The sequence below is a fragment of the Brassica napus genome, chromosome C1, assembly GCF_020379485.1.
Source record: "Brassica napus cultivar Da-Ae chromosome C1, Da-Ae, whole genome shotgun sequence".
Lineage (NCBI taxonomy): Eukaryota > Viridiplantae > Streptophyta > Magnoliopsida > Brassicales > Brassicaceae > Brassica > Brassica napus.
In genome coordinates, this window is record NC_063444.1 from 49025777 (window position 1) to 49049507 (window position 23731).

The 23731-nt window shown below is 39.2% G+C and overlaps 4 protein-coding genes, 1 long non-coding RNA gene and 1 other non-coding gene across 11 annotated transcripts; 4 read left to right on the forward strand and 2 right to left on the reverse strand.

Annotated features, from left to right (window-relative positions):
• The first annotated feature begins 341 nt into the window (after nucleotides 1-341).
• Nucleotides 342-3655, forward strand: LOC106443516 (putative F-box only protein 15). 5 transcript variants are annotated; one of them, XM_048744746.1, is made up of 7 exons: nucleotides 374-478; nucleotides 639-716; nucleotides 787-1011; nucleotides 1096-1192; nucleotides 1287-1393; nucleotides 1468-1672; nucleotides 2264-3655. In XM_048744746.1, the coding sequence occupies exons 3-7, from the start codon at nucleotides 1009-1011 to the stop codon at nucleotides 3487-3489; spliced, it is 1638 nt and encodes a 545-aa protein (XP_048600703.1). In that variant the 5' UTR covers nucleotides 374-478; nucleotides 639-716; nucleotides 787-1008; the 3' UTR covers nucleotides 3490-3655. The 5 variants fall into 5 exon arrangements, with proteins under 5 accessions (XP_048600701.1, XP_048600705.1, XP_048600704.1 ...); XM_048744745.1 differs by having other exon boundaries at nucleotides 390-478; nucleotides 628-716; XM_048744744.1 differs by having other exon boundaries at nucleotides 342-716.
• Nucleotides 3656-3668: 13 nt separating this feature from the next.
• On the reverse strand, nucleotides 3669-5374 carry LOC125580373. The gene is made up of 2 exons (XR_007318130.1): nucleotides 4073-5374; nucleotides 3669-3935 (listed from the first exon to the last, which is right to left on the reverse strand). It is a non-coding gene; the product is annotated as an uncharacterized LOC125580373 (long non-coding RNA).
• Nucleotides 5078-5167, forward strand: TRNAY-GUA. The gene is given in 2 exon segments: nucleotides 5078-5114; nucleotides 5132-5167. It is a non-coding gene; the product is annotated as a tRNA-Tyr (tRNA).
• An 18-nt stretch (nucleotides 5375-5392) lies between the features above and the next one.
• Nucleotides 5393-8232, forward strand: LOC106381202 (serine carboxypeptidase-like 49). Its single transcript, XM_013821085.3, has 9 exons — nucleotides 5393-5788; nucleotides 6110-6281; nucleotides 6364-6483; nucleotides 6577-6720; nucleotides 6792-6942; nucleotides 7029-7117; nucleotides 7331-7589; nucleotides 7755-7888; nucleotides 7968-8232. Exons 1-9 carry the CDS (start codon nucleotides 5439-5441, stop codon nucleotides 8118-8120), a joined length of 1572 nt encoding a protein of 523 aa, XP_013676539.2. The 5' UTR covers nucleotides 5393-5438; the 3' UTR covers nucleotides 8121-8232.
• Nucleotides 8233-8786: 554 nt separating this feature from the next.
• LOC106346179 (exocyst complex component SEC8-like) lies at nucleotides 8787-17611 on the forward strand. 2 transcript variants are annotated; one of them, XM_013785435.3, is made up of 27 exons: nucleotides 8787-9003; nucleotides 9296-9417; nucleotides 9579-9791; nucleotides 10017-10190; nucleotides 10399-10503; nucleotides 10738-10847; nucleotides 10938-11117; nucleotides 11499-11616; nucleotides 11697-11803; nucleotides 12027-12334; nucleotides 12419-12579; nucleotides 12699-12814; nucleotides 13203-13273; nucleotides 13351-13481; nucleotides 13561-13610; nucleotides 13766-13866; nucleotides 14240-14349; nucleotides 14525-14632; nucleotides 15244-15426; nucleotides 15512-15597; nucleotides 15881-16052; nucleotides 16157-16234; nucleotides 16461-16562; nucleotides 16706-16780; nucleotides 16873-16968; nucleotides 17052-17101; nucleotides 17195-17611. In XM_013785435.3, exons 2-27 carry the CDS (start codon nucleotides 9376-9378, stop codon nucleotides 17280-17282), a joined length of 3135 nt encoding a protein of 1044 aa, XP_013640889.2. In that variant the 5' UTR covers nucleotides 8787-9003; nucleotides 9296-9375; the 3' UTR covers nucleotides 17283-17611. The 2 variants fall into 2 exon arrangements, with proteins under 2 accessions (XP_013640889.2, XP_013640890.2); XM_013785436.3 differs by lacking the exons at nucleotides 8787-9003; nucleotides 9296-9417; nucleotides 9579-9791 and having other exon boundaries at nucleotides 10054-10190; nucleotides 10943-11117.
• A 231-nt stretch (nucleotides 17612-17842) lies between these two features.
• Nucleotides 17843-21195, reverse strand: LOC106346180 (glycerol-3-phosphate dehydrogenase SDP6, mitochondrial-like). The gene is made up of 6 exons (XM_048744743.1): nucleotides 20579-21195; nucleotides 19873-20346; nucleotides 19163-19494; nucleotides 18928-19088; nucleotides 18395-18653; nucleotides 17843-18332 (listed from the first exon to the last, which is right to left on the reverse strand). Exons 1-6 carry the CDS (start codon nucleotides 20943-20945, stop codon nucleotides 18033-18035), a joined length of 1893 nt encoding a protein of 630 aa, XP_048600700.1. The 5' UTR covers nucleotides 20946-21195; the 3' UTR covers nucleotides 17843-18032.
• Between the last annotated feature and the right edge of the window lie 2536 nt (nucleotides 21196-23731).

Genomic DNA, 23731 nt, shown 5'->3' on the forward strand with positions numbered 1-23731 from the left:
GTAGAATATAACATGGTGACCGTATCAGTCTATCCTACAACATAGACCAGCAAAATAAACACAGAAAAAAATCACGAAAAGCAATAATTTATTGTTATAAGTCCAGGAAAATTCATTTTTTTTCTACCCTATCCATTGCTCTTGTATATTATGTTGCCTGGCTGACCATATAACTAGTTGAAGTGTACGCTTTTCTCATTCTTAGAAACTAACCTTAGACCATCTCGCAGATCCTTAATAGGGGTTTTTAGCTAAATGAGTGATTTAATTAAATCAAAAATAAATATAATTATAGTTACCGATCCTTAAGAAGGGATTCTGGTGACCTCTTTAGTGGGTTTTTGACACCACGTATCAGCCAAACAAGATATATCATTTTTTTTTCTCTCATTTTTTTTCTTTTCTCTCTCGTGCTCTCCGTCGTCTTCTCTTGTCTTCTGCGCCGTCTCTTCATGTCGTCGTCTCTTCTCGCAAGCAGGTCCTCCTCCAATTCTCTGGTTTTTCTACCTATGAATCATCGAAAGTTTCCATCTTTTTTTCTAGGATTTAACATTGTTGATTCAAATTAGAATCTCTCCTTTCAGTAAGCTGTTTGTGTCTGAATTTGTTTGCAACATGATTGGAAAGTTCCGGTACAGTTTGAAGTCATATTTGTTGATTGATTATGGAGAATCAGCCTGACATCAACGTGAGGATAAGAGGCATCCTTGATTGAGGTTAGTACAGAGACTACTCTGGTTTGGTTTCTCGGAAATAGTTTACTAACTAAACCATTGTTATGTGCAGGTGCATTACAATTTTGAGCTCATGGAAGAGACGCTTTACCTCACAATCAACCTCATCGACAGGTTTCTTGCGGTTACTCAACATGTCCCAAGGAAAAAGCTTCAACTTGTTGGTGTAACAGCTTTGTTGTTCGCTTGAAAATACGAAGAAGTCTCGGTCCCTGTTGTTGATGATCTCATCGTGATCTCTGCCAAGGCTTACACGAGAAGAGAAGTTCTTGACATGGTAAAAAATCCTTCTTCACTAGATATCATAAACCATGGATGCTCTCTCTATAAATGTTTGTGTGATGGATTTGTTTACTTGCAGGAGAAGTTAATGGCGAATACATTGCAATTCAACTTCTGTCTGCCAACTCCATATGTCTTCATGAGGAGGTTTCTCAAAGCTGCACAATCTGACAAGAAGAATTGTATAATAACTTCTTTGACCATATCTTCTTAGTTGGTAGGTATATAGAGGAGAATCAAATGTGGGTTTTGTCAGTTGTGTGTGTTTTTAGGTGGAGCTTTTATCTTTCTTCATCATCGAGCTTTGTTTAGTTGAGTATGAGATGCTTCAGTACGTTCCTTCTGATGTCCCTGGTGTTTTCCAAACCCGGTTCCAGGTTAGTGAAGTTCACTACTTGTCTCATTCATACAACAAAACGAAAGCTCCTCATCTTTGTTCCCCTTTGTGCAGACTGCTCCATTGGACTTAGATACTGAATCCTTCTACCTAATCAGGAAAGAAACAATAGAGTCACAGCTAGAGAAAGTTGCAAATGGAATGGCTGAAGAAATACTCATCATATCATACGAAACACACCGTGGAACAGCGTGCAGAGGAATGGCATGGGAGCGGTTTTCGTTAGAGGAACTGAGAGCAGCAGTGGCTTGTGTTGGAGGTAAGTGTGTAGCATTGATTAAGAACCCTTAATTAAGAAACTCCCATTTTGGATTGGACCATCCAAAATGAGAGTTTCTTAATAAAAATTCTTAAGGTTAAATTTATTACTAAAAAATCATTAAAAACCCTATTAGGAGTTTTAGAGATAATCATGTTCTTATAGCTTTCTAATCTGAGTACTCACTACAGAAAACTTAGACCCCAAGAAAATAAAATTACCCTGAATCATGCATACAGAAAACTTAGAACCCAAAAAATAAAAAATAAATTACCCTAAGTTTTTTATAGGGGTAATTTTCTATAAGAAATAATTATGTATGAATAATTAAAAAAGACTTAGAATCCAAGAAAAGCAATTACCATAAATCATAAAAACGTGTTGCTTTTTAAACTCCCGCCAGTGTTGTTATTATGTTGATCTAATTGGTTTACAGAATCTGACAAATTTGGTTCGGTTTAACCTAAAACGGTTCGCTTGCTTTTATCCAATCAATGAAGTTACAAGATTCATGTTGGTTTCAGTTTAATCATTAACGGTTTTAACGGTTAAAAGAATCATGCATGCACCTTCTTCTTATATATATGAAAGGAAAAGATTTATCCAAGAAACTACTCGAATCTTCCAGAGCGCGGCTCATGGCGTCTTCACAGCGTTCATGGTCGTTGTCATCGCTGCCGCTCGATATGATAGAAGAAATATTCCACAGAACTCCGGCTGAATCTCTACTCCGATCTAAACCGACGTGCAAGAAATGGTACGGTCTCATCACCAACAAGAGGCTCATCTACGAACACTTGCGTCGCTCCCCGGGAAGATCCCTTAGAACCGATGAGCGACGGTTCCTAAGAATCGACCAGACGGTACAAATCATGGAACCGGTGACAATAACACGCTCAGAGAAACCGATCCCACACGAGATCCAACCACTAGAAAACATCAAAGCCATGGTTCACTGCGACGGACTCATGTTGTGTATGTGTAGCGACATGGAATCAAGAATCGTCCACCTCGCTCTTTGGAATCCCCTCACGAGGCGTATCGCATTGATCCAGCCCTCGACACGTTTCACGACTTCTGATCACTACGGGATTGGACACGGCGTTAACAAGTATCGAGATGGTTACAAGATCCTTAGGTTTTCCGATCGCCGTTATGCTGATCATTATCATTGTGAAGCTGATGTTGAGATTTATTACTGCGAGACGAGTACGTGGAGAGCTCTTGATGATGCTAAGGTTGACTGGACTATGGATTTGACGTGCCAAGGTGTGTCTGTTATGGGGAACATGTATTGGCTTGCTCGAAGGATTGTTCAGATGATTATAGAAGACTTCATTCTATGTTTCGATTTCTCGGTTGAAACATTCAAGGACGTATGCTTTTGTCCTCTCTATAATATTAACAATTACTTGAGCTGTTTAGATGGAGATAGATTGTCTTTCCTACAGCAAGATGAAGCAGAGCCAAACATTATTGAGGTGTGGGCTACAAACAAGTTGGCTGATGATGGGGATGATGTCTCCTTTACCAAATATTTCCGTGTGGTCAACCCTGATCTTCCGTCGCTACTGTTTGATTATAGAGAAATGTCTAGTCAGCCGGTGTACTACATTGCCAAGAACAAACGTATCATTGCATGGTGCGAGGGAGTGGTGCGTGACGGTGATAAATTCCCTATTTGCATCGTTCTTTATGAAATTGATGAGGGTGGTTTACGTAATCAACGTATGACAGAACTACACTACGAGAATGACTATGTTGGCACCTTCCTTTGTGGTTACGTGTACGTTCCAAGTTTAGTCCCTCTTCCATGATAAGAGAAAGAGAGTTTGTTTCATGTTCTAAGCTTTACTTTTAGACTTTTAGTCTTTTTTTTTTCTGTTGATCTTTACTGAAATTGACTCAGAATCTCAAGTCATCTTTGTTGTTCAATAAAAACTAAGATACACGCCGGAAAGAAATGCAATTGTTGTTCATTTATGTAGTTAAGTGATTGATAAAATCTATTTTATAAATGCAAGAGAGTAAAGATATATTTACAGATTGCACAAGGAGACAGAGCACTGCTGTTGTAACATACATTGCAAATGAGTAACAATAACCAACACATTATTTACCAAGACGACGGATTGATGGATTCTGTTTCAGTTCAGAACTTGAGGCTAGAATTGACATCTGCTTCTCCAACATCATCTGTCACTTCTATGTCTTCTTCTAGCCCCATAACTTCAGCTACTTGAAGGAGATCAGCTTCAAGTACCTAAATCACAATAACAGGGGACAATATACAGAGTTAGTATCTTTTTCAGTTAAAGATCAAAATCACTTTCCATGGATCAGAAAGATTGGGGAAGATAAAATCAGGTTCTTTACATTGTAAGTATAAAGATCACCAACCTATATCGAAACTGAATCCATCAGACGGCCTCCGGATCGGGAACGGAGACGCCGGAGACTTGGATGAAGAGATTCTCTGACGTGCTCCATGTGTTCGACGGAATGAGGAGGAGGAGTCGGATGAAAAAGCGGTTGCGGTGGCTGAGATTAATCGCCGAGATGCTTGCCATGAGAGGTTGATGTCGATCAGAACCAGCCGCGAGTTCAACGCCCTCATCACAATTATTATTTATTTAAATTATATACTTTTTAATTAAAATAATGAAATTTAAAAATGAAAAGATTTTGTTCTTTCGACTGGTGGTGTATGTTTCTGAGAGCTACGAGGAACGAAGCTAAAATGGAAAAAAAGTTAAGGCGGAGAAGGAATGAATCAAGCGAAACGACGACGTTTAGAGTTTACTATTTGATGCGTTTAAACTGAAACTAGGGGAGGATTCCAAAGGATCAAAGCATCTGTCTACGGAAGCTGGGAGCAAGGCAAAGTAGTGTCCATTTGTGGAGCGAAAGATAACATAACCGTTTAGACAGGAGGTTGACGTAATGCCACGTGGAGAGTTAGACAATCTTGTTGACACGTTTCTAGTAGTGGAGCTGCCGTTGATTACGAATATTCAGGAACTCTTTAAAGGAATGTAAAACAAACCAGGCGGTGAAGTTAGTGTTTCCCACGGCAGATGAAAAACTTGTAAACTTTTTTGCTCTGCCAGTGAAGACTTTTAGAAAATTGAAGAGACTAGATTAAACCGGACGAAAACCAAATTAAATTAGTGAAATCAAAGTTATGAGACCCGGTTCCTTTTTCTAATTTACGGGCTTAAATCGCTTTCAGTTGTGATATGGGCTGGGTGCTTTCAGTGGTGATGGTCTTCTAATTGTATCCAGCTAGATTCTTTTTCGATTTGGTTAAGAATACTATTTTTACATTTTAATAGGCCATTAAAGAAGTTTTCCCCATTTGCGTATCTTAATTATATAAAGCTTATTGCTACCAAAATTAGCAAACCGACCTTAGCTCAGTTGGTAGAGCGGAAGACTGTAGTGGGTTATCCCAAAGAAATCTTTAGGTCGCTGGTTCGATTCCGGCAGGTCGGACATTCTTTTTGTTTTTAATTTCTCCTTGTTATATCAATGGGACCCGCATCCATCTTGCTTCCCATTTAACTCGCCTGCCTAACCGTTGATTATCCCATACGCTATTTTCGCGTAACAGATCACTCAATACTCTCAGCCAGGAAACTCCCAAATTAGCCCCGATCATGTTCAGAAGATCCTTCTAATACTATCTTGCCACGTGTACACCTTCTCCTTCCTCGTATACAACCTCAAAAAAAGAAAAAATCACAGTTGAAAAAAAAAAACGAAAATGGAGAAACACACTTTCCTCTCCCTCCTCTTCCATTTCGTCGTCTTCATCGCTTGTTCATCACCGTCTTCCTCTATCCTCTTGAACGATCGGAGCTTCGAGATATCGAACTTGCCTTCATCGCGCGCGGAGAAGCTGATCCGCGAGCTTAACCTTTTCCCGAAGCTCGACGTGAACGTGATCGATGTCGGTGATTCGCCTCTCGCTTCGGAGGAGGAGGAGGTGCCTTCGATCGTCGAACGGAGCTTCAGATTCCCGAATATTGTATCCCATAGCGACGACGGCGCTTCCGTCGAGGATTTAGGTCATCGTGCTGGTTACTACAAGCTCCCGAAATCTCAAGGCGCTAGGTTTATAATCTAGTCTCTACCTCTTGTTGCTCATGTGTATCCTGAATCGTATAGTATGATGTGTACATTAGTATCTGATTTGTTATGCTTCATTCAGAATCTGCAGCTAGGTTGCGTGTTTATTTTGATCTTGAACATTTTTGCTAGTACGGATTTGTATCGTGGAGCTTAATCATACTGATTCGTGTACATTTGTGGATTTAGTATCTGATTTGTTATGCTTCATCCATAATTTGCAGCTATTTTTTTTGTGTGTTTATGTCTGATAAAATAAATTCTCAATTAAATGTTTTGTTCACTTGTATGATTGGTGGTGTTTAGGATGTTCTACTTCTTCTTTGAGTCTCGCAAGAACAAGAAGGATGCGCCTGTTGTGATTTGGTTGACCGGAGGGCCTGGATGTAGCAGTGAACTGGCTATGTTCTATGAGAACGGCCCTTTCAAGATCGATAAGAACATGTCTCTTTCTTGGAATGAGTATGGATGGGATCAGGTATTATGATCCTTATAAAACTATCTCCCCAATTCTTACTAGCTTTTTGATCATGAGAGTTGATTGAGAGTTGATGTTGCAGGCTTCCAATCTCCTGTATGTTGACCAGCCTGTTGGAACTGGTTTCAGCTACACCACAGACAAAAGTGATATCCGTCATGACGAAAAGGGAGTTAGCGATGATCTGTATGATTTTCTGCAGGTCTGGCCTTGACTTTTTTTTTTTGTGAATACAGAACCTTGACTTGGATAAATCTCTTTTAGATACTGATTACGTTTCCTCATGTTACCTCAGGCTTTCTTTGCGGAGCACCCTAAGCTGACAAACAACGACTTTTTCATAACTGGAGAGTCATATGCTGGGCATTACATTCCGGCTTTTGCTGCGCGAGTCCATAAAGGAAACAAGGCTAAAGAGGGACTGCATATTAACCTTAAGGCATGTGATTGTTTTTTTTTTTCTCTTACTGTGTTAATGGAAGGCTGGTTTTCACAAGTAAAATCTTGCAGGGATTCGCCATTGGAAATGGGCTTACTAATCCTGCACTCCAGTACCCAGCTTATCCGGACTATGCTTTGGAAATGGGTTTAATTACGCAATCAGAGCATGATCGCTTAAAAAAGATTGTCCCACTCTGTGAACTATCAATTAAGCTTTGCGGTACTTCCCCTAATTTCTATAAAATGCTCCATGCCTCCATGTGTTGTAACCTTTAATGGATACTGAATCCATGTTTTTTTTTTCAGGAACTGATGGAACAGTTTCTTGCTTGGCATCATATCTTGTTTGCAACACGTTGTTCAGTGGTGTAATAAATCATGCTGGTGGAGTAAACGTAAGTCCAAAACAACTGTTTAATTTTTATTATTAATTGGCCTTTCATATAATATTGTTTCTGGCAACATTGTGTGAATTTTCTTTTCCTTCAAAAATGTGACTTCCATCTATCCACAAGAGAAGCCATCACTTATAGAATGCAATGGTGTTTATTATTTCTGCATTTAAAGTAGGGAGAACTCAAAGAGTAATATGGTATTTTCTTGTGTAGTATTACGACATCAGGAAGAAGTGCGAGGGGAGTTTGTGCTATGACTTCTCAGACATGGAGAAATTCTTGAATCTGCAATCCGTGAGAAAGTCGCTTGGTGTTGGGGACATAGAGTTTGTCTCGTGTAGTACTAGTGTCTATCAGGCAATGCTACAGGATTGGATGAGGAATCTCGAGGTTGGTATTCCCACCCTCTTGGAAGATGGAATCAACCTTCTTGTGTATGCTGGAGAGTATGATCTCATCTGCAACTGGCTCGGTAAGTTCCAAGAGCATAACATAATCAAATCCAGACTAAATAATGATATAGACGGAATATAGTTGTGAACCAAACTAGATTAACTTAATTAGTAAAAATGCAATTGTTAATCTGTGTTTGGTAGTAGAGTAATATGCAAAACATGATATACTTGAATTGGAGCAGGTAACTCGAGGTGGGTGAATGCAATGGAGTGGTCAGGACAAGAGAACTTTAAGGCGACTAATGAAGTTCCCTTTGTGGTTGATGGTAAAGAAGCAGGGAAGTTAAAGAGTTATGGACAACTTAGTTTCCTCAAGGTCAGGCTTTTCTTACATAAAATCAGGCTTTCTATAGTTCTATAGACTATAGTAACAACAAAGAGTTTGATGACAACAGGTGCACGATGCGGGACACATGGTTCCAATGGACCAGCCAGAAGCTGCGTTGAAAATGTTGAAGAGATGGATGGAGAATTCGCTTAGTGGAGGAGATGATGATGATGTGGCGACTACTATTACAGAAGGAGATGATCTGGTTGCTCAGATGTGATCTCATCTTCTTTCCAATTGCAGGAAAACATAAATAGCAGCGAACATTGTGGACTGTGTTGTGTACACGCTTGACGTTTCCTTCTTTAATTTGATCTCAAAAGATAATTATATGTAGGGGTGTTAACAAGTTGATATGCCTTGATGAACCATAATAATTAAGAACTGGACAGAGTTGCCTTTTTCTAGTGATCCAGACCATCCTGAGTATTCATCAACCTCTCTCTGATTCGAGCCCTTTCAATATTCATCAGCCTTCTTCCTCTTCTCGTCTTCTTCCTCCGCCTCTCTCGTTCTCAGCCTCTCCCCAGCTTCATTGTCCACCACCGAAGCCCAATTCTCCTCCTCCAATCCATCATCAGTCACATGCCCCGACCAATCCCTTTCCTCAGCCTCTCCTTCATCCTCCTTCCGCCGTCCCCGTTTCTTCGGCGGAGGTGGTCTCTCTCCGAAGGAGGCAAGGGTGGTGCTGCGATGGAGGAATAACGGTAGTAGAAAGTGTCGACCTCTCCATCCTCGCTATGGTGAATCTTCTTCTTCTTCTTCTTATTCGTCTGCACCATCTCCACTTCCTTGCACAATTATTGCTTTACTAGTTTGCTTTGTTTTCGTATTCGAATTTGAATCTAAACGACGTCGTTTTAAAGGTTGTAACTGTAGTGGTGGTGAACATGTTATTGTCGTCCAATTAAAAAAAAAAACGTTGGTCTAATTTTTTGTTTGAAGAACTATTTTCCCACGATAAAATTTTGGAGAATTAGAACTTGGTACGGGAGAAGAACGCGTTTGATTTGATCCTCCATAGCTCGAGATTTTGATTAACTTCTTCGCCATCGGAGACGCACTGATCACTGATCAGATTCAAAGGAGGATTCGTATCCCAGGTTAGATTCGCAGCTGAAAACTTTTCTCTCTAGATCCACTTCGTGTTTGATTGCTATTCTCGATCTCTGTTTACGCCAATGTTTACGTATCCGTTAGATCTTTCGTTGAACTAGTGATGATGACTGAATGTTTTACATTGTCTTCTCCTCACTTGAATTATGTGTCCTCCCTTCGCTCCATTAGCTTCCTTTTGAAATTGAGCTACGTAGCACCGTGATTCTTCGTTGGGATGATGTTAACAGCGTCGTCTCTAGCTCATGTATGTGTTGGTTTTTGAACTTTTGATTTCAGCTACAGAGAGTTTGATTGGAATGTGCTGAGGAATAGCCATTTGGGCTCAAGGAAGCCAAAACGAAGAATAATCCACCAGCATGGGGATTTTCGACGGTTTGCCTGTTCCCTCGGATAAAAGCGTAAGTCCACTTTCTTCACTCCTAGCTATAACCTTATGGTCGCCCTTAATAGGAGGAGTGTGTTCTTTTATCCCCTTAGGAATTTATAGGGACACAGAGTATGTTTTGGAGTACATTTGTGGCTGTGTGTGTGTGTGTCTAAGTGATGATGGTTATTGCAGTACCTTAGGGATGAGCTGGCACGAATAGATGAGAGCTGGGCTGTTGCACGCTTCGACTCTTTGCCACATGTGGTCCATATCCTCACCTCAAAAGACCGTGCGACTGATGTTCTTTTACTAAAGGAACAAAGTGATGTTGTCGAGGAGGTTGTGGATGAAGTTGTGCATGCTTATCATGGTGGTTTCAACAAGGCCATTCAAAACTACTCACAGGTTGGTTTCTATTATCTGACCCCTCTTCCTTTTTTATTGGATAGAGCCTTTTTACCTTAGGCTTATTGCGTGTTTGATTTGGCTGCTTCTATGATTTCTAAAGTTAGATTTTTTTTGGAGTAATGCAAGACGAGAAATCATTTAGCTAGTAAAAGTTCATTCGTGAAGTAACTTAGATTTTGATTATGTCTTCTTTTGTCCTGCTTTCATTGAATTTCTCAACAGATCTTGCGATTGTTCAGTGAGTCCACTGAAAAATTAGGCGACTTGAAGCATGATTTGGCAGAAGCAAAGAGGAGCTTGGGTACACGCAACAAGCAGTTGCACCAGCTGTGGTACCGTTCTGTAACATTGCGGCACATCATCGCACTTTTGGATCAAATTGAGGGCATTGCAAAGGTTTGTTGGATTAGCCGTAACATTTCTAAGTTGATTTTTTGGACAGTGCTTGCTATGTAATTGCGGTGCTCTGAAGTTTTATTCTTCATTCATGATAGCACTCTGTATTTATGATGATACTTTTGTTGATATACTAACATTCTTTTACTTTGTGCTGTTTAAAAGAAACTGCTTTTATGGTGGCTCTGCCTTTTGAATCATTGAACAGGTTCCATCTCGTATTGAGAAGCTCATTGCTGATAAGCAGTTTTACGCTGCTATTCAAGTGTATCTTCAGTCGTCTCTGATGCTTGAGCGTGAGGGGCTTCAAACGGTAGTTTCCTAACTGCCTATCTTAACAATTCTGAAAAAGAAATCTCATGGGAACTTTTTTGGGTCTTCCCATTCACTTGTCAATTTGGTCTCTAGGACTGTTTTGTTATTTATCCGTTGAAGGGATCTGGTATCATCTAATTTCCATCGGGGACTTCTGATTATTTTTGTTCGAGATATATACTGTTGACTTGGATATTGTACTCATCTATACTGGTCTGGTACGTTGACTTAGGTTGGTGCTCTTCAAGATGTCAGATCTGAGCTAACTAAGCTGCGGGGAGCCCTTTTCTTTAAAATTCTAGACGATTTGCATGCACATCTATACAACAGAGGTGAATACAGGTAGGTTTCTTTTCAGTTTATCCTTGGTAGTTTGCCTCGTCAATTCTATTATTGCACAATCTTCTGTTCTTGACCTTGTATATGCTGCAGTTCAGTTGCGTCAAGCATATACGAAAGAGATGATGATGTACCAACAACAACAGCTGTTGCAGCTAGTCGAATGAGCTCACAACCACTGTCTCGTAGAACACGGACACTGAAAGGTGATAGTCAGTTTGGTGTTAGAGGGCTCACAAATGGTTCACATAGAACGTCGTCTATTGAGGAAGGGTATGAAGCAACCTTTCCCTTCAGTTGTTTCTGTATGGGATATTAGGAATGCTTTTTGTGTGTAATGATTTACCTTATTCGGAGTGCTCCTTGTTCAGTAATTGTCAGTTTAGTTTCGATTCTCCATTGAGGCTCTTGGAGCTTCATTTTTAATATAGATATTAGCATACTTGCATCATTTATATAGTCATTATGTGGAGGTTGTCCTTAATATACTTCATTAAAATTTTCGTCAATAAAAGAGAGTATGGTGTAAATTGATTACGGCAGAAGTGGCTTTGTCAACCTAAGGTTGTTCTGCTTCTATAAAACTGTTTTGCTTCTTTTGCAATTCCTCTACTTCGCTAATGTGTGTTTCTTTAATTACATTGTGTTTCTTAGTTCATCATTTGATGGACATGATGAGGACTCTGTCGAACATGATGAAGCTACTGATAGTAAACTGCTTTCTCACCAACTTCCGCCATGGCTTTCTGATTCCACGCCTGACGAGTTTATTGTACGTGCTTGTTACACTTATACAACTATCTTTTGCCCAATTTTTTCAGTGTTGTGACACTGCTTTTTCTTCTGTTTCAGGAAGCAGTAAGAAAGAGTGATGATCCACTTCATGTGAAGTATCTACAGACCCTTGTTCAGTGTCTCTGCATGCTTGGAAAAGTTGCAGCTGCTGGTGCTATCATATGGTTCGCTTTTAAATATTTTTCATTTTTCTAAATGGTCTTAAAAATGCTAGGATTTCTGTCTTGTAGCTGGATATAGTTATAGAAAATTGACTCCTTTGGTATTAGTTTTAGATCGTTAAAATTTGCTAGTTTTCCATTCAAAAACGTCACTTGGTGGAAATCAGTACATTCCATTATAGAAATCGTCAAACTTTATTAGTGATGTTTTTGTGTCCTCATGCAGCCAAAAACTTCGACCCACAATACATGAGATCATTATATCCAAGATTAAAGCCCATATGGAGACTAGAAATTTGTCAAAATTCGCCTGTATTCAGGGTGATCAAACGGTAGCGGCAGGATTGCATTTTGTCAAAGGACAACCAGAGGCCTACAGACTATCGAAAGAGAAACCTCAAAACGGGATATCAAATTCAGGAACTCACCTGGCTGTGAGCCCTGTTTCGCCTCTTATGGTTCCTGGAGGGAAGGCGCAAGCTGCAGCAAAAGACCTTCTTGACTCAATTTTAGATACTATTGTCAAGATATTTGGTGAGCAATTCAACTGTAAACGCCTCTCAATATTTTATGTTCTCTGGTGAAAGCTCAAACTTTCTCTTACTATTGCTTCTACAGAAAATCATGTTGTTATTGGAGAGCTTTTCGAGTTGAAGGCTTCACAACATGACATTAACACACCGAAGTCGCTGCCTACGAATGTGAACTGGAATATCGATTCTGAAGCATCCCAAGTTACTGGAGGCTACACTATCAGTTATCCCTTGACAGTCTTACAGGTCCGCCTATTGTTTCCAAAATATATAATATGCCGTGAAGCCAAATGTTTATAAATCTACATTGAACTAATGGTTTCTTATACATAAGCTTATTGAAATTTTACGTGTTAATGGTGAAGAGTGAATGCCAGCAACTCATATGTGAGATTCTACGAGCAACTCCAGAAGCTGCTTCAGCAGATGCTGCTGCACAAACTGCTAAAGGTGCAAAGAAGGCTTCCAAAAAAGACAAAAGGCAAGTAACCTCTAACGTTGGCAGTTCATACATTTACTGAGATGGTTTTCTCATTATCATTTAGATACATAAACAACGAAACATGTCCCAAGAATTAGACATTTAAGATTTTTTAAAGATAAACCTCATTTCCATGTAGAGGTATGTTTTCATTCGGCTGGGAATCACAATATATGGTCATCGACAATATAGGGAGGATATTAGAGCAGAGATTTATTCTGATGATCTAATAAGCAGGTTTACGAAACCCAAGTCCAGGAATTTTCATTTAGGTTCTTCTCAGAGCGCTAGTAAAGTGGAGCGCTGAAGTGTATGGCACAAATTTGAATGTAAAATTCTCTAGTTTGGTTAGTAGTATTGATGCTTGATTGATGATGGTGGACTGCAGGAATGCACCTGAAGATGGGCTAACATTCACCTTTCGGTTTACAGATGCAACTATATCGATTTCTAATCAGGGTACTAATCAACTATCCTGTCTGTTCTTATGTTATAATGCCTTGGGTAGACTTAATGACGTTTTGTGTTGCTGGCAGGAGCTGATCTAATTCGCCAAGGCTGGGGAATGAAGGCTCCAAATTCATCACAGGAAGGTTATGGTTCTGCAGCAGTATTGCCTGAACAGGGAATATATCTAGCTGCATCTATATACCGGCCTGTCCTTCAGGTTTTGATTCTGGTTCATAAGCTTTTTCATTCAATGGAAACTGTATTTCAGTAGACTTATAATCTTTCGTGTCTTGCAGTTTACAGATAAAATCACTTCAATGTTGCCCAAAAAGCATTCCCAGCTTGTGTAAGTTCAAAATTTCCGCTTGCCAGTGCAGGCTGTCATTCTGGCAATGCTGAACACCTTGCTCACTGTCCAAAATGAAAGTTGAAATTATTGTTTAGTTAAGTGCTGAAAAGGTGCCAGTATTTTCACCATCTGAGTTTTCGTATTTGATACAGGATTGATGGGTTGCTTACATTCACTGAGAACTTTGTGAAGGACCACCTGTTACCGACAATGTTTGGGGACTATAGGAAAGGCGTACAGCAAGCTATATCAAGTTAGTTCCGTAGACTATAGAGATCTGATCATAGCGTTTTTGTTGCTACTTTAGGGTAATTTTCTTCTAACAGTACATAGAAATTGCATTGTGAAAGGAGAGCTGCTAATTTGGTGTCAAACACTTGGACTCTTACCATCGCATGGTGGTAGTAGAAGCATTTGCTTACAAAAATAACTGATACAGTCTGCCTATATAGGGTATGGCAAAAAGTTGAGGCGTCTTTGAGAAATGCTGCACCTATTTTGAAAGATTACCCGGCAAGAAAGTTTTTATACGAATAGTTGCATTTTCACTAGTTTATGAATAAAATGAAAATGGAGTACCAGTGTGTATATCTTCATATATTCAAGGTCGCAAAATCATTTTGCAGGTGCCGCCGCATTTAGACCACGTGCACATACAACTACTTACACCCCAACCGTAGAAAAGGGTCGTCCTATCTTACAAGGACTTTTGGCAATAGATCTCCTTGCAAAAGAGGTAAGTTGTCAATGCTTTTAAAATGGAAGCTAAACTTTGTTGCTTTTCACATATTTGATCTGCCTTAAAAGGAATGGATGGTTACTTCCAGTTCATCATTTAGTCCCTTTTTCGTGTCCTCAGCTTCATGGTATTTTTGTTTTAATGAGCTAACTTTTCTTCAACCTTTTTCTAGGTTCTTGGTTGGGCTCAAGCCATGCCGAAATTTGCTACTGACCTTGTGAAGTATGTTCAGACATTTCTTGAGAGAACATTTGAGAGATGTCGAACATCATACATGGAGGTATGAATCTTCACCGTTTCTCATTTGTTTTCCTCTTCCTCTGACTATTATAATCTATTTATATGTCTGACATCTGGTTTAGGGTTTTGCACCGTTAGAACAAATCATAGACTAAAAAGTAGCCTTCTCAGCACGATATGATTTTTAAATCTCAGTTGGAGGTGTATAAGTTAGATTAATATGACGGTGTCTTTAGAGTCTACAAAGTCATGAACATCGTGAAGCTAGCTAGAGTTCAGTTTGAGCTACGTGAAAACTTGCCTACTTGATGAAGTAACTATAGTATTCTGTTTTAGGCTTTTGGCAGTGTCTTGCGTAGCCAACAGTGTAAATGTAGGTTATTAAGCAGCTTGTGAGAAGCCATGTAGCAGAACTTGACATTAAATGCTTCAAGAAATAATCCTGAGAAAGTTTGATTCAAAGAGAAAGGTGGTAGAGTATGGTGTTAGTCAATCTTATATGCGCCTTTACGTCCATCTTTGATAAAAATTAGCATTTCTCTTCACCATTTTCTTACCATTCTTTGCTTCAAGTGTCCCTAAATCTAAAGTGATGTATCTCGTCCATTGCGCACAATTTTCTGAGCATAAGTTTAATTATTAATATATCAGGCTGTGCTAGAGAAGCTCAGTTACAGGCTTATTGGGAGGCATGATATTGAGAAATTGATGCGACTTGATCCGGCGAGTGCTTGTTTGCCAGCTCTACTTGGCCATTCTGTTTCTCACTCTGAGGCTGTTGGCTCCGACGTAGAACTCTGTGAACTATTCTTAAGTTTGCCGTCTATCAAGCAGGTAAATTTCATGTCTTGTCTGAAACATATTCAGTAAGAAATTTTCCATTCGGTGAAGATTATTTAAGTAAGTGTGTTTCTTACAGGATAATCTAATTCGTGATGACAACAAACTGATTTTGTTAGCCTCTCTTAGCGACTCTCTTGAATACGTAGCAGACTCTATTGAGAGGTGAGTTCGTTGGATCAGATTCTTTATGCTTGCCGCTTGTCTTGTTCGTATCTGTCAGTACATCTTAGATGTTACCAGGACACAAAATGGGAAGTCCTTTGAGGATTTTATAAAAGAGGAATAAAAAGGATAGAGACTAAACTAGATTGATTGCTGTCTTTTCCATCTCAACTTTAAAGAAACTTGCATAGTTGGATATGTCTTCCTTTAGTCCTCTCTTCCTTCTCTAAGTAGCAAGCAAATAAAAACTTATTCTGAAGTCTTAATTTCTCAAAATCTTTAGGCTTGGACAAGCAGTTCCTCGTGCAGCAAGTCAATCTGAAGATAATAGCAGGAATCAAGCAACTTCTCCTAGGAATCTGGCATCATTTGCTGATGAGTACAGAAAACTTGCGACTGATTGCCTAAAGGTTCTTCGTGTTGAGATGCAACTGGAGACAGTCTTTCATCTTCAGGTATGTGATGGATGTTTCCTTTGTTAGGAAGGTGCCATTGGCTATGATAAATTCAGCATGTGACATGTAAAGCTTACGAAATGCTATGCTATGGGTTGGGATAGGAAATGACGAACCGGGAATACTTGGAGGATGAGGATGCTGAAGAGCCCGACGACTTTGTGATTTCTCTTACTTCACAGGTTAGTTATATCACTTTAAAAAGCCTTGTTTACTTTCGTAGTCATCAAATATTTGTATCACTCTCTTCTGTTGAGAGAATCTAGTTAACCAAATGATGAAGCCATCTTAATATGTTTGTGATGAAATTACATTCTTGTTTAGTGCACAATCTTATTTTGAATTGGTTCTTTTCAGCCTCTATATTATCTGCACCCAAGTGTTTGACACTTCCTCTTTTTTATACAGATAACACGTAGGGACGAGGGAATGGCGCCTTTCATCTCTGGTGAGAAGCGCAATTATGTTTTTGGCGGCATTTGTGGAATTGCAGCGAATGCGTCCATTAAGGTACACCTCTTCCTTTCATAAGATCTTTCGTACTTCTAATTCAAATGTCAATATTCCATATCACAGTTATATATCTAACATTTGATCATCATCATCATCATCTTCGAAACCGTTAAAAGTTTTTTATTACGTATTTTTGCTAGGCTTTGGCTGACATGAGATCGATAAACCTTTTTGGAGTTCAACAAATATGTCGGAACACTATTGCATTGGAACAGGTAAAGATCAGTCTATATGTTTAGGTGTCGAGCTTAATCATTTCCAAAAGCATTCACTTTCTCCATCTGTGTGTTATTATTATACATGGCAGGCCATGGCAGCTATTCCATATATCGATGGTGAGAGCGTACAACAGAACCTAGATCGTGTCCGTACATACTTTGAACTACTAAACATGCCATTTGAGGTTAGCCAAAATAAAAGATTGTTTCTTCTTGGTTTGTCCTTAGCATTCTTTTACTCAGATGTTTACATAATGTTGTTCTACAGGCGTTGCTTGCATTCATAGCGGAACATGACCAAATGTTTACACCCACAGAGTCTGCTTCTGAACTTTATTTCCCTTTAAACTTCTCACATTGTGGCTAATACAGTTTCTGACTTATTAAAATAAAAACTATATGGGCCTGCAGGTATTCTAATCTTCTAAAGGTGAATGTTCCTGGAAGAGATACTCCTACAGATGCTCAATCTCGCCTTTCTGAAATTCTTTCTCACTAATATCAACTCCTCGAGCCATTTGCGGATTACCGTGGATATAAGACAAAGCTTCTCCAGCAGCCATTCTGTTTCATTATTTTCATAAGCTGCAGAAAAAATCACAATGGCAAGAAACATTGAAATGTACATCGTCTTGGTTCTTATGCTGCGATACTAGTTCGGTTCCATTAATTATTTTGTTCACTTGTCTAGCTTGGCGAGTATCTTGTTTTGCCTTGCTTTGTTTTTGTCTAAATTCTTTGGTAGAGATTTCGTTTGTATAAAACTTTCAAAGGTGAGGTCATTTATCTTCTAAGTGAAAAACAAAGACTGAAAGTGAACTTTACTCACTCTCATTTGTGATTGTATTCTCGTAGACAGCATGAAATAAATTGCTATTGTCTAAAATATTATCAGAGTCTACTAGAAAATATAGCTCTCTACGTTGAATATGAGAAAAGGTGTAAAAAATTCACGATTTACTCTTTTGTCTGTGACCGACCAGGGACTGTTTCTGTCCTCCATCTGTTGAAGTCACTAGCTTATTCAGGGACTTTTATCTCTTTAAACTTCGCATCGCATCACATCAAAGTTCTGTTTAATACTTTAATCCAATAAACATTTGAGTAGTGGCAATATTATTCCATCCGCATACCATTTATTCCTGATCTCTAGTGGCTAGTACCCAAGAGCCACCAACAACTGGGAAATAGAAGAAAATAATAAATTCAATTAGAGTAGTTTTTAAATTTTCCTCAGATTCAGGCAGCTTCAGTGGTGTTTGCCATCGTGAAACTGTGCGTTTTTGGAAGACTTGAAAGTCTGAAGAAACTCTTTAGCCTTCTGCATCTCCTGCTTCTCCCTCGACTTATCCCACTTGTGTTCAGTCGCCATAATCTCCACCACACGCTGCAACGCCCTCGCCGCCGCGTCTGTGTCCAAGAACGCTATTCTACATCTCCTCGCTATGAAATCAACCGCTGACTCGCAGTACTCGTGCCTTGCGCAGTACGCAACCTCTGCTTCCAGAAACGGATGTCCATGTGCCAACCGTTTCCCCAAACCCTCCTCCTACATCAAATAACCAAAATCATAAACCGGACCTAAACGTTAGGAAGATAAAAGAACCGAACCTGAGCTATGGTGGCGACTCGTTCAGCCATTGAACCGTATGCATGTGACAAATGCTTTGCAGCAGCTGTGTCCATTGCTCCAGGAACCACTTTACCACCATATGTTTTCTTCATGCGCACGTATTGCTGCGCAAGAGCTGTGAAAGAAGATGGTTCCCATCCATGAGAACCAAGAAGCTGTAGCTTCTGTGTTACGCATCCATTGGTTGGACTCAGCTTCCCTGATTTGATTGCTGCATTAACCGCATCTTCAGCCATACTGAAAGAAATTTACAAATCAATGAGCAACAATAACAAATTTACTATAAACATTTTTAATTTTTTTTCCATAATTTTGGAGGCCTATACTTATGAGATTTATGGAGGACAGGATCTGAGATTTATGGGGCTATAAACATTTTTTTAAGAATTTTTTTAATTTTTTTTCCATAATTTTGGAGGCCTATACTTATGTATATAACCGGTCAAGGCAAATGTTTCATAGGACTATGCTCAAATCCGGCCCTGCCTGCTAGTTTCATCAACCCCCTCACCTTCGATAAGTTGTCCACTTTCCACCAGTGATTGTGACCAGACCAGGATGTTCCTCGAAGACAACGTGGTCTCTTGAGATACTCTCTGTGCTCTTTGCAGTTGGATCCATAGCCAATGGACGGATACCACTCCACGCCGAGAGAACATCAGTACGCCGAACCTAATGAAACTTCATAATGTTATGTTCCATAACTAAAAACTGATTATTAATCTCTGAGCTGAAACTGGACATACCTTAATGTTAAGATAGTCACTTATTGCGTCAAGTATAAACTGAATCTCATCCTCATGAGGTTCAGGAAGAGGAGTGATTGACGTGTTAGAGTCTGTAGTCCCAGCTACTGTTCTTCCCAGCCACGGTAACATAAACACAACGCGACCATCCTTGGTTTTAGGAACTATCAACCCCATCCCTTCTGGTGAATAGTAATCAGGCAGCACAATGTGTACACCGCTGCTTGGACATATCATTGGTTTTGTATCTTCATCAACCATCTTCCTTATGGAATCACAGAACGGTCCAGCCGCGTTAACAACTACTCTCGCATAGCTCTCAAACTCTTTGCCTGTCAAAACAAAAAATGTTCTAAAAATCAGTCTAGACGTCCAGCAAACCGGACCTAAACGAAACAATTTTTATTGAACAATTTTTTTAAAAATAGGTTAATCAATAATCTCCTATAAAATAATCTCCAATAAAATAAAATGCTTAATTACCGCCTAGCGTTCGAAAAACCTTTCTAGACGACCGACTAATCAATAATCTTCTATAATTACCGCCTAGCGTTCAAAAAAATATTTCTAGACGACCAACTAACCAATAATCTCCAATAAAATAAAATGCTTAATTACCACCTAGCGATTTTTTGAACATTGCGTCCATCACATTAACTGCACAAGGTATAATAATACTAAATTCAATAAGTTGCAAGTTATTGTACTACCTGTGAGATTGTTACGAACCCTGGCACCAACAATTCTCTTGGTAACATCATCCGTAATAAGCGAGACAACCTCAGCATGGTTAAGAACCGCAGCACCAGCTAACGCGGCAGTACACGCCAACCCCACGTTCAAACGCGAATCATTCATTTGCCCGTCGTAATACACAACAGTTCCCCTCAAGCTCTTGTCTTTCCCCTTCCTCGCAAGAGTAGGGAAGAGCTCAGCAGACTCTTGCGCAGAGTAGTACCTCGAGAGATGCAACAACCTTGGTCCCGCCACCAAGTCGTACATCTTCAGCCCCATCCAGTAGTAGACAACCTCGAACCAGTCGAAACAGGGTGTCATACAGGGGAGCGCGTGGCAGAGATGGGGCGCGTTCTCGATGAGCTGTTTACGCTCCTCAAGCGCGTGGAAGACAAGCTTCAGCTGTCCGTAGTCGAGATTGAACACAGCTTTCTCCAAGTAACGAACTCCTAATCAAATATTTAGTTGTAAAAAATAAGAACAAGATTAAATGAAAATAATATTTACTCTCTCCATTTTAATTAATCGAGGTTTTAGAATTATGTACACAAACTAAATATAAAATCATTTAATTAAAATGTAGAGTTACTTATCTAACTAACCACGATCCAACCAATAGAAAAACAGTCTATAAAATATAAAAAAAAGTATATAACATAAAATCAATAGATGATCTAATACCTCCATGGATTAGCTTTGTTGAACGTGAAGACGTCCCCGAGGAGAAATCCTCGCGCTCCACGAGACCTACGCGGAGGCCACGTGTCGCAGCGTCGAGAGCGACGCCAGAGCCGGTGGCTCCACCGCCAATGACGAGGACGTCGAGCGGATTAGAAGAGGTGGCTTTGACGAGAGCAGACTCTTGAGCGGATCGAGACGGTACGGAGGCGGAGGGATCGCCGAGAGTACGATTCAACGAATCTAGAATCGGACCGCCGCCGCCTCCGTCGCTGGAGGCAACGGAGGGGGAGAGGTAGACGGCGCCGCCGGATGCAGCGGCGATTACGGCGGCGGAGACGGCTAAACGGCGGATGGAAGAGACTGACATGGGAGATCGTGGAGGGAGTGGGTTGCGTTGGGAAGCGAAGAAGATTAATGAATGAAAAATCCACTGTAATAACAGATTATCCTTAAATTACGTTTTTCACCCTTTCGGACAAATGTGCGGTGAGTTGATGAAGGGTGTTTTCGTCATTTAGTTAGATAGAAATCCGAGTTCCAAGGAACAGTTTGTTGACTTTCTTATTTAACAATGTTTTAAGAAATGGTTTGTGTTAATGGTCGAATCATATTTACGTTGTTAGTGGAAAGTTAATACTACTACTACTACTCGGTATTACTTGAAAGATACTAACGACATGTTTGGTCTGAACATTCTGTTTTTTTTTTCTAAAAGAAAATCAAGCGAATAACGCTTTCTGATTAAGGGTTAATTTGCTGTGTAACTAATTTTTGAAGAGAAATTAAGTATATGTTAATGATTTTGACATAATTAACTCACTGACGATTAGTCTCTATTTTAGTCGGTTATACCCTCATCTTTTATAAGTAGCCGGTAGAAAAAAAAAGGTGAATGACGTAGCTGTTAAAATATATGGATGAGAGAAAAACACCATTATTACTATCATATCACGTAATGCCACCAACTTACACACTTATTTATGGCATACTATGCAATGTAATAAAACCCACATCACACACTTATTTGCCACAAACATATTTATACATGAAAGAAGAAGGAGCTATCTATGTCGCACGTTTAGTGACCACATAAATAGGTACAGAGCTTTCTATTCCATATAGCCAAAGTAGTATAAGACTATAACCATATCCATAATCCCTAATAGTATAAGACACCAACTCCATCTCAACTCCTAAATAATAAAGTTATCCTAAACCCACCTCCAACCTTTAAATACTAAACCCTAAACCATAATCACTAAACCATAAACCAAATATCAACCATAAATCCAAATAGAATGGAACAAAATAAATAGTATAGTATATATTGGAGAAGTTATGAAATGTTTATGCTGGTATGAAAGAAGTTAATGTTGACCAAAACCTCAACCCCCATCTTCCAAATACTAAACCCTAAATCCTAATCACTAAACCTTCAACCCAAATATAAACCTTAAACTCAAATATCAAAATTATATACATAATATTATGTAATCTTAAACTATATTATGTAATATTATACTATACAATATAGGCCATTCATTGTGATAATATATTTTTAAAATATAAAATATAAAATGACACAACAACAAAACATAATTCATGCTCATATATTGTATAATAGCATTTCTATTCTATGCTCATCAAATGAAATAGAAGTAAACAAATATTACATTGCAACAGTTAGAATAAGCGAGGAGACTATGGATAGCAAGCTCAAAGATGAGAGGAAAGTGGTATTCCTATATTTTTTTGTATTCCTAATTTTTCATTACAAATATGAGAACTGTTGAATTTAAAGAGCACGACAGACTGTTCTATTTCACATAGTATAGAAATATGTGAACAAAACATACTATATCTTAAATAGTATGGTAACCCATACATATGTACACAAATATGTAAGTATCTATTTCTTCGTCTTCACTAACTGTGATTCTGCAATCTCATATTCGTTTTGACTTCATCGCCTGATTTCAAAATCCCGTAATTTTTTTTCTTCACTTTCCGCATGAGTTATTGGAAGCTCTTTTCTTCACCAAGAAACTTCGCCGTGAATAAAAATAGTTTCTTCCAAAAGATCTGAGAAGAACTCCATTTACCTTCCATATAATTTACTATTAAAAATTAGCTTCAGAGTTATATGTGAATATTAGTTGTTCACGATGTAGTTTTGAAATGATTAATTATTTACTATAAACTATTGTCTCGACCGGTTGTTTTAGGTGTAGACAAAGGTAGAAATGTATTATTATATAAAATATACATTATATAATAACTATTTAGGGTTATTAGTTAGACAGTTAATTATTGGTTTTTTTAGCCATAGAGTGCAATTTTTTTTTTTTCCATCTGAATTTCATAGATATCATAAGAAGGATACACTGAAGCCGGCAGAACACATAGACCTCCCCGGAAGCTAAACCCAAAAGACAGGGATCTAAAACCCAAACACACAGGTGATAACAACTGAGACATAAACAAAATCCTAAACTCCTTCAGCAATCCACAAACAAATCAATACTAGATAGAAAAGGTAAAGACTTAACAATCTATGACTAGCCGGATTTCTTGCCATGAACTAGGCAAGATAGCACGCAACACAATAGAGCAGATACAAGTTCACAATGACAACGCCATAACCAACAATACCTCATCTGAACCACTTGTTCTCGATGACAACAACGAACCACAACGCCTACACCAAGGCACAACCCCTGAAGCGACACCATCCGAGATAAGCTCCACCTCAGCCGCACCTTCATCTGGATAACTCCACGCCTCAACCTCGTTATATTGCTTCACCATACGAAGCCATTGAGGAAAACAGAGACTAAAAGATTCCAGGAAGAACACTTATTCAAGGCGCGAAAGAGGGACATTCGTAACCGGGAGATAAAGAAGTAACCTGAAACCATCTTCATCTCAAGGACCGCGACCTTCCCTTGCTCACCACACACAACTACGACACTGCTATACCGTTGCTGAATCAAAGATTAGTTAAGACCGCCCCAAAATCCAAGAGAGATTCACCAGATTCAACCCTCTCAAGCTGTCGTAGAACCACTCTAAACAGGCTGAGAAACAGCCACCACATCACATGAGAACCACAAAACTTGAAACCTTATTTTGATCATAGACGCAGACGGAGAC